We start from the raw sequence: 10,302 nt of genomic DNA on the forward strand, positions 1-10,302 counted from the left end.
ATGCATTAATTGTGTTGTTTGACTATGACGATATCAACTACGTCACGATACTCCCCACCGGTAATATGTGGAAATATCGGGGTGTGACATTGTTGCATATATCTTGACTGTGTTTATACTTTTCAGCGCCGAATCTATATCCTCCACCCCCACATATCTCACGAAGCCAAAATGATTCCCCCTTGCATCCTTCTTCCATGCAACGTACGCATACCTTCTTCCATGCAACGTACGCATATGTGGCGAAACCATGAGGTTGGAACGCCCTCCAAAGTAGGGTTCTACCTATTCGGAAGATTCTAAACAAGGAAGGTCATCTCTTTTGCATTCCCCTGATTTTGTTATTCTACCAGTATTGGACATCTAACGATAGGATGACGTCGTCATAATGTTCCTCCCACCCTCTCTATCTCACTCTCTCCATGAAAAAGTTCAGTTTCAACCTTTAAACCTACCTTTCTTTAATCTTTGTCTGTGCGAGTTTTTGGAGGTTGCTTGAGCAATGGCATAACCAAAACTTACTAGTGGAGAGTTATCATCAACTTATTTTGTCTCTCGATTATAATAGGTGGTTGATCATAACACATTTTTTTCTTAAAAAAAAATTAACTGTTTTTTAAAATACAACGAATTTCGGTAACCGGGATCAAAGAACCCTCGGGTTCCGCCCTAGTGCTTAAGTTATTAAAAGAAATTTTTAAGAATAATATTATAAGAGACACTAAAAACTTATAAACATTTAATTTAATATGTCAAACTAATTAAAACAAACAAATAGTTGACGTAAATATACAGGAAGTGAACAAGCCACAACGGTGAACCAACCACAAGCATTGGGAAAACAAACTCAAAAACTTACTGGGATTTAATATTTGATTACAGATTCTGTCCACAAATCTTAGGAAAATAGATTTTTAAGGGCTCTAAATATCAAAGAGATATATTAGAAGAGACACTAAAAATATGTCTTTGATATTTATAGCCCAAATCGTCCATTATAATACTTGGTTAAAATCCTTAAAGTACTTGTACGGTAGTTGTCAAATCAAACATCGTATATTTGTTCATCACGTGGCTTAAAAACCTGTAGTCTTAAATCTTTGATCTTGATTGATGTTTTAAGTGTTTCTAAGGTCAGTACGATGATTACCTGATCATTAGATTGTTCTATTAACGCACATCCGGGAACTTCTTATCGTTAACATGTTTGAACTACTAACTTGGTGTATGTTTTGTTGACTTCTTGGTTAGAATATGTGGCTTGGTACATAGCATTGACTTAAAGTTTTGAACACATAACTATCTAAGATCGTCAAAACACGGTCAGTCTGTTACATACTCATAGTGTCTACTTTAACATTTAACAATTAATACCTATGTACTCAACCTTTATAGTCGAGGTTGTAATTGTTTACCGCTTTAAGGCCTTTCGACTAATTACAGTGCCACCATTCAAATCAAAACATGTAACTAGATTGTGATTTATAATCATTTATATATTTAGAGGCTAGCATATGTGAAGAAACACCGATCCAATCTAGGTGATCAGATAATGTTCGACAGTTTGTGGGGTTCCACTTTTCGAGAATTTCAATTGTGGTGTAATCTGCAAAACTAAACAATACCGTTACGCTCGTCACGAGAAGAAGAAGTTGAAGGTTCTTCTCATCACCATCCTCTGCGTGAGATTATTCTCTTGGTGAGTAAAAAATGTGAGTGCGAGTAGAGAGTGTGGAATGGAATTCACCTTGATCAAGAGTGTGTATTTATAGGCGGGATGGTGAGAAGTTATTGGGCGAGACATTACTATCGGAATATCCCTTTGATCCCCTTCTTGCTAACCCTTAGTGATAGCAGAGGAAGGTTTGTATCCGCAGCGTGACATAGGTTGAACGTCACTATCGGCATGTCCTTGTGGTCTCTTCTACAATAGCTGCTAGTAGAGGTTCAGAGGAGCAAGGATCCTCGGAACGTGATTGCCTGGACGTCTTTGTCAGCTGTCCATTTTTGTCTCTCGTGTGATAACCGCTTGTGGAGAACAAGGATGCAGTGATCCACAGAACGTCATAGCTCACACGTCACTTTCATGATGCTCTTGCCTCCTCTGCCCTATCGTACCCTATGTTGCAGGTGGGCCCCACGAATGATTTGTCTTCTCTAGTTGTCCAGGTTATAAGTCAATTTTGGGTTTTTCTCGGAAAGGGGGGGGGGGCATATCTCTTCAATATGTGTAACTGGTTATAGAAGGATCCTCATTCAAACCACTATAGACCAGGGGGTTATCTATAGTCATCATCAAGTATTTGAGAACGTTTTTATTGAAGTTATGTGATATTTCAATTAGATCTAACTGGACCTAGTTATGATCTACTTGCCACTAGTTCATTACATTTTTGTAGCTTATGGCTGATTTTAAACATATTAGTTATCATAACATTTTTATAGCTTATGGTTTATTTTAAACATATTAGTGTCTAGTTAAGCCTGCCGCAACGAACCCAGGATTTGTTCTATCGACGTCTCCCTTTAAAGCTAGTTAGAAAACTAGAATTAGTCGAGTATCGAATACGTGCGACGTAAAATTTTATCGCATATCGTAAAATACATAAATTATTATATGATGTTACATAGAAATCAAATGAAACTGAAAAAATATGAAAACTATTAAAGTAATTAAAATTGCAAAGCATAGTCTTTTCACACGTGGGAGTAACAGAGATTGTAAAGACAAAATACTAAATAACCTCATTCAACTGAAAAATACAAAAAGCAGGTGGGTATTTACTTCAGCTTTTTGTACACACCATCATCACCCTCTTTCTTTTCCTTTTAATTCAGAAAAAAAAATCACTTTATAGGAGAACTTTTTTTAAAACAAATTGCATTTGATTATATATAAAATAACATCATTTTAATAATTAAATTTCAAAAAAAAAAAGTTTCAACTCCTAGACAATAAACAAATCGAACGTTCAGGTTCAGTTAACCTTATGATTATAATTCATAAATTTATTTAAATTTTAAGAAGCTATTTTGGCTTATTAGGAATCCGGATATCCACCCACGTAAATTTAAATCCAAGCCTTGCGTAATTGCCTAACCCCAAATTTAATTTGTTTATCTTCGTTGATGCACGTTTGTGTACGCTTATCTTTGTTTCGAGTATTAAAAGTTAAATATAAACACGAAAACTTATTCATTCGATTAAATTAAACACAATTTACATCTTTGTATGATTTTCTGTAAAATGCTATTTACATAATCTTCTTACTTTATACTTTTAGGGTGGTGAGAGCGCCCATTAGATGAATTCGTGAGTTTACTCAAGTAACAAGTGAACACCGTCATGAAGTCGTGAGTTTACTTAAGTAACAAGTGAACACCGTCACAACCACTATGGGTTTGCAACGCGGGTTGTTTTCTGGGTTCATAAACCCGTGAGAGATGGATGCATAAATGGCGATGTACATAAGTTTCAAAGTTATATTTCTTTAATGTTGTATTGGATAGTGATGTAACATAATATTATTCAATGATGGATTGAAATGAATAGTAGATTCAGACTCTCCTTCTGCTTAGACCTTCCGTAGTGAGAGGTTATATGGCGTCTATCCTCAACATAGTGACCTATGACGCCTCCCCACACCGACCTAAGGGGAGTTATATCACATGAACTAGGTCGGGTCATGGAAATATATATTAATCCCTCACTACATATAACCCTCGCATTTCTTTTTTTTTTTTTTTTTCATTTGTCACACAACCGCATAAAAAGGGTTATGTGATGAATTATGGTTTGAGTTCAAATGTGTTGTAACTTCTCATAGAATTAATGAATTAAATTCGTTACGAACTAAAAATTTGATCTCAAAGTCAAAATAACAGAACAAAGGGCATTTAAGTCTTTTTACCAACCAATATTCTTAAATGTAAAAAAAAAACCGCAGCCCTAATGGGAGACAAAACCAAACGTGTCAAGCATGCCGACATGACAACTCCAATCTCGTGTGCCGCCGGTACGGATTGGACCAAATATTCATCCCGGCATCACCGCCGGAAAACAAACACCCCCACACACACACACATAATCCATAAAACAGATAATCAACAACCAACAATCACAAACCGGAAAAAGCTACCGGAATTTCCATTAAACAAACATTACATATAACGGCAAGTCAACAAACAACAACAAGAGAACATTAACATTACACCACAAAGTTTCTCTACTTGCTGCAAAAAAGATAATATCTGAATTTGTATATACTGCCGTACGGTAACATAAATCGTTCTCCGGTAACACTACTAATTAGTAATTACTAATTACTCTCAACTTTACGACTGTCAAAATCAACCTATTCCGCCGCCGGCGGAAAATTCAGATCAATCACAGCCCTTCGCGGCGGCGACGACGACGGCGACAGCTTCAAGTCAACCACCACCGATGAGTTAGAGTCGTCACTTTTTGAAACACTAGCGGGTTGCCGGAAAATCCGGTCAAAATACACCATCTGGGTCGCCGGCGGCGAGTAAAACCCGGTGGAGAACCGGTGGTTGTTCTGGTGGAACGGATACTGAATAACAAACGGCTGAGATCCACCGTACGAGAGGTTGAGATCTAGAAACGGAACCGGAACTGGAACTGAGTCACGACTCGGTGACTCAACAGTACTGGTCTGACTCGGACTACGCTGAGTCGGACAGTTTTGCACCTTCAACAAACCAACATCATCATGTGTAGGAAAATTAGTTTTGGCTTTAGCTCCACGAAACTCACGCGCCGCCTTGTCGTACGCGCGTGCCGCCTCCTCCGCCGTGTCAAAGGTTCCCAACCACACACGGTTTTTCTTGCCGGGATCACGGATCTCCGCCGCGTACCTACCCCACGGCCGCTTCCGTACGCCTCTAAAATGCGGTTCTTTCGAAAGACCGACAGGTTTTCCGGCACCGGAACCGGAGAGTGTTTGTTTCGGGGCCATTAAGGTTGTGGAAGTTAAGGATGATGTTGTAGGGGGTTTGGGGGAAATAAAGAGGGGTGGGGGTGGTTAAATAGGGGGTTGGTCAATGGAGTGTTTGACTAAAAGGTGGGCGGCAGGGTTACGTGGCGCAGATGAGAAAGTGGAGTGATTTTAATAATTGTATTCGGCGCCGTATTGAATATTATTATTATTTTGGTATGTGTAGATTATACTAGGATTATACGACATTATTGTTATTGTGATGGGAAACCGGCTCAAGTGAGACCGACGCACAACCGCATATGTAGGATTGCTTTCTTCCACGCGCTTTGTCTTGTGTGTGTCTTTCACACGGGTGAAAAGGATTTGGTAGCTTTTAACTTTTATATTTTTTTTAAAGGAAGAGATATAATGATAATAATAATATTATGAATAAAAACCGGGACCAGCAAGAAAACAAGATGTGTGCAAGATTACACCAAACGAGCCAATTCAAACAATTTTAGTACATCTCTTTTTTTTACATCACTATATTTAAAATCTCCTTCTCATCCCTTAATTTCTAGATCATTTTTATAATAATTTCGTTTTATTATGCTTTTTTTTAACGGTTGGATTAGTATTAGAAAAAAAAAAGTTTTCGACCAGGAAACAAAACAGAAACGGTTACATTACAAGGAGAGGGTTTTTGAGCTACTCATCCAATACAAGATTAGATTTACGGTTTCTATTCGAATACCATATAATGGTAAAATATACTATTGACTCAAAAATTTTGGCACTATGAGTCTATGAATCTTGTTCAACCGCAATATCATATCATAACCTTGTTTCTCTCTAGCTAACTAGACTCAAATGCTAGAGATTCTTTAACTTACAAGACTACTTATACACAAATCCCAAGATGTTTGTTAAGGTGTGCAAATTTATTTGTGGGATGTAAAAGACATTTCAATACAAGGAACTTAGTTTTGACAATTAAGTTAGAGATTTTAGTTCGTCAATAACAAAAGATGAAACTTGTTTATACATGGAGTTAAGTAGTAGTAAAATTCTTACTATATTTAAACGGAAACTACTTCTTGCATATTTTAATTGCTCATACCCAAGAGCGGTTAAGTGTGTGTTTCTAGATGATTTATCTACAAGCTATTATGTATTCGAAATATAGATTCATAAAGTTATGAACTAGACAAAGTTTTAAAATTGAAATATTCTCCGAGTGACTTCTTTTCGGCATCTCATAAAACAATGTCGTGTAATGCTCATCATTCTAATTTAGGAGTTAAATAACACCATGCTTGAGTATTGGACATATCATGTGTATCACGCTTTGAGTATAAAATAGGAAAAAATCTTTATGATAGTCAATTTAGGAATGTGACTGTAACATTGAGCATAACTATATTATGCTTTACCACACTAGCTCGTATTTTAAGCTTGTCGTTCATACTAGAACTAGTCAAGAGGTCACCCACCTCATAAATATTACTACCTTCATATGGGACTTTTTGTCCTTGTGGCCCGAAAACATCACTAATACGCACTCTTTTTTTGGGCCAACAAAATAAAACTTTCATACAACCACAGAAAACAAGCTCTTAGCCAGAAGTTAAGAGCCTATATACCCCAGGAGAACAGAAAGACCAAAAAAGAGAACAAAAATGAAAACAATACAATACACAAGGACTTCCGATGCCATCTAACCGAAGTCCAAGTTCCTAAAGTTGTTCCATCCAACCAGTGTGAGACCTAACATTCTGACCCTTTTAACCATCCGCCAATACGATTCTTCTTTAATACCTTCCAGGACCAAAGCAGCAGCCATATACTTATGCTCAAAGACTCTCATTCCGGTTTTTCCAGATGTTCCAAAGAGTGAGGAGAAACAGAGAATAGATGACTCGCTTCTTTTTGCCCTCCGCGACTTGATTTCTACCCTATGTATTAAATATCCCGATATATCAGTGTTATATCGGTTATCGGTCCCCTGCCGAGATATCGGTACAAAATATCGATTAGAATATCGGTTCTGATAATATCAACGATACTGACCGATATTGGACCGACATATCACCGATCTTCCCAATATCAGTACCTTTCATCTTAGTTCTACCATCTTTCTTTCTTATTATTGCTGCTATTAGTGTTTTAAGTCTTAATTGTTAGTTGTTACTGTTAAATGTTAGTGTTTTAAGTCTTAGTAAGTTCCTACTTACTACAATTAGTGTTTTGCAAGTTGCAAAAGGTTAACTTGTTAACGGTAGGAGAGTATAATGAATTGTTAGTGTTAAATTGTTATATATATAAATTTAGCATGATATTAAAATTATGATATCCCACCGATATCCCACCGCGATAACCGATATCTCAAATATCGGCCCTTGACCGATATCTGATATTTTACCACATTAACTACTTAGTTTCTACCATGATTTATGGTACGTGCGTGACTACACATATTTTTACAATGAAATTACACACGAATTGGTTTTAAATTTATAAAAGTGATTATTACTTTTACATCAAAACACACACGAAAGGGCAAGTGTACCCCGTCATATATGTAGTAAAGTATCGGTAAGAACCAAGTATCGATCCATGGAAATGGGCGGAGAAATAATACTAGACCTTTGCCACTAAACTACCGGTAAAAACATAAATGGTATTGGTTTTAATTAAACTAAAGTAAGCATAAATAAAAACTTATAAAACATAGTAGATTATATATAAATAGCCTTGCTTAATACACAACCACAGCATGTTAACTAAGTCAGTTTTGGCACTAGAAGCATTCGGTCAATTTTCCATTTCGAGACAATTAGTATCCCTTTCGGGAATCCTAACATGACAACCATTCAGAAAGTTAAAACGATAAACACACTTTAACCACCTAAAATTGTTCTTTAACGTGCAATTGATAAATGTCTATGAAAATCTCCTAAAAATAAGTTAGTGACCCGTTAGGAGTTTTCTAACCTCACTTAATCAAGGAAAGCAACACCGATAAACACAATGCAACCACCGAGAAAGCATAAACTAGATTAAATCACAACCGAGTTCATTTTACAAATCTTGCACATAAATTCACCAAGATAGCAATTTTGGCCGAAACTACTAACTAAGCTAACAAATCATGGCAAGAATTCATAACAACACCATCTAACCCGTTAGAGTCCTTCCGTGAAGGCAAGCTTTCTTGATTAACAATAATTACATTTTATTAAACCACTAACCCGTTAGAGTATCATGATGCCCACATTTTAACCAAGTTAAACTAGTTAACCAAATTAAAAGTTTACTAATACATGATTAAATAAGCTTCATTTTGCAACTATCTTACCTAACCAAGCACCAATCATCCAACACAATTACTTATAATCAAGAAATCAATATCAATAACAAGGTTGCAAACTAATCATCAAAGATAATCATAGAAAACACTTCCAAATTTCATTACAAACATAGATTAACATACTAATGGTTATAATCAAGCAAGGGATTGTTGTGTTTTTGCCCAAAGGCTACAATAATACATAAATATTAATCTAAATGCTTGAAAGATTAACAAAAACATGGAAAGATTAGAAAACCCAACCATAAACAAGCACAAGATTAAGAATCCGGGTAGTAAACGAGCAAAACCGGGCAATGTGGCTTGAATCCGAGTGAAAGCAGAAGCCTTCGGAGCCTAAAAATCGCCTGCAAAGCTCTCCAAAATTCTAGAGTTACTACTAAAATGGTTCTGTTCTGTTTAAATGCTTTTTCGAAGTTGCACGGCCGTTCTCCCGATCGCACGACCGTGCACTTTAAGCATTATTGGTGGTGGGCCACCATACTGCATGACGTCACAGATCGTTGACTGGTCTTCGGTCACGCACGGGCGTTCCACATTTGGCACGGACGTTCCTTACCGAGGTCTGAGTTGCACGCTTGGTTCCTTGGTCGTTCAGTTCCGATGTTATGTTTGATCTCGGAACCGCACGACCGTTCTTCACTGGAACGACCGTGCCGTTTCGGGTTTGGCCTTTATCTCGGAGTTGCACCCTCGTTCACCGCTGGTCTTCATGGGTCATCGGATATGCACGGTCGTGCATATGGCCGCATGACCGTGCCAAACGCACAGGTCAGTTTTCTTCACAGAATCTTCGCAGCCTTGTCGTTTTGTCCGGAAAGTCCTCGTTTTCGCTATCATCTTGTCTGGTATGCTGTTTTAGGCCTGTAAACAAAAATGTAGATAATTAAGTATCCGAATGACGGTTTTACGGCCGAAAACGCATAAAATGGGGGTAAAACGGGGGACTAAAATATGTGTAAATTAGCGAATATCAATTTAGCAACTGTTTAACCGAGTTGAAAGACGGCGTTATCGGGACTTGTAACCACATGCATACCATCCACCAAATTGATTTAGCGACCGGACATTCTACCAGCAAATGGTCCTCCGTCTCCTCCCCTAGCCCGTACATCGGACACAACCCGTCACTCAAAAAAACGTTCCTCTTTGCAAGACCTGATGCCGTAGGGATACTTCCATTGATAGCTCTCCCACGCAAAATAATTAACTTTTGCGTGTTAAGGAGAAGCGTGCCTTTATTATTTAGTTGTCCTTATGTCTATGTTATTTTTAGTTCATATTTTTGTTATTAAAATAGTAACGAGTTAAAGGAAAAAAAACATCGTGGGTGTTATGAACGCAAATAGTCGTTACCACCCAATTAAGCTAATGTCATGTCATCTTTCCAGGTGACAACCACTAAGAAATATGTGAACATATGGAATAATGGGAGTGTCCCTTTGTTAGTTGACTTAAAAACGTTTTTCAAACTAGAATGACCAAATTTAAATTAGTTTCTTAAAGAGTGTATTGGGTAGGGATCATGTACATTAATGCAGAAATGTATTATAACACTATATATAACATCATATAAACACCGTATAACATCATATAACACCATATAACACTATGTAACATTATATAACAATATACATCTATCATAGACATGCTATCAGACAAAATATAGTGTTATATAGTGTTATATGGTGTTATACGGTGTTTATATGGTGTTATATAGTGTTATAATACACTTATCATACTTCTAGATTAATGTACATGATCCTCTACCAAAGTCTATTTCTATTAAATTATATATTCATTGTATTTGTTTTTTTTTTTTTTTTACGATATGAAAGCAAGTTATATGCTTAGAATTAGACTATGGGATGTGGGGTGTGGGTTGGGGCTAGGGCTGGCAATAGGTAACCTGTAGGTAACCTGCTAAGACACGATAACAGAAAAGTACACTATGTAATTTTTTACGTTTTTAAAAATAATCCAAGTTTG

General features: G+C 36.9%; 1 protein-coding gene across 1 annotated transcript; it reads right to left on the bottom strand.

Annotated features, from left to right (window-relative positions):
* Nucleotides 1–4,116: 4,116 nt before the first annotated feature.
* LOC110915799 (ethylene-responsive transcription factor 11) lies at nucleotides 4,117–5,030 on the bottom strand. Its single transcript, XM_022160551.2, has one exon. It carries the CDS (start codon nucleotides 4,977–4,979, stop codon nucleotides 4,356–4,358), a length of 624 nt encoding a protein of 207 aa, XP_022016243.1. The 5' UTR covers nucleotides 4,980–5,030; the 3' UTR covers nucleotides 4,117–4,355.
* Nucleotides 5,031–10,302: the final 5,272 nt, after the last annotated feature.

The sequence above is a fragment of the Helianthus annuus genome, chromosome 16, assembly GCF_002127325.2.
Source record: "Helianthus annuus cultivar XRQ/B chromosome 16, HanXRQr2.0-SUNRISE, whole genome shotgun sequence".
Classification (NCBI taxonomy): domain Eukaryota; kingdom Viridiplantae; phylum Streptophyta; class Magnoliopsida; order Asterales; family Asteraceae; genus Helianthus; species Helianthus annuus.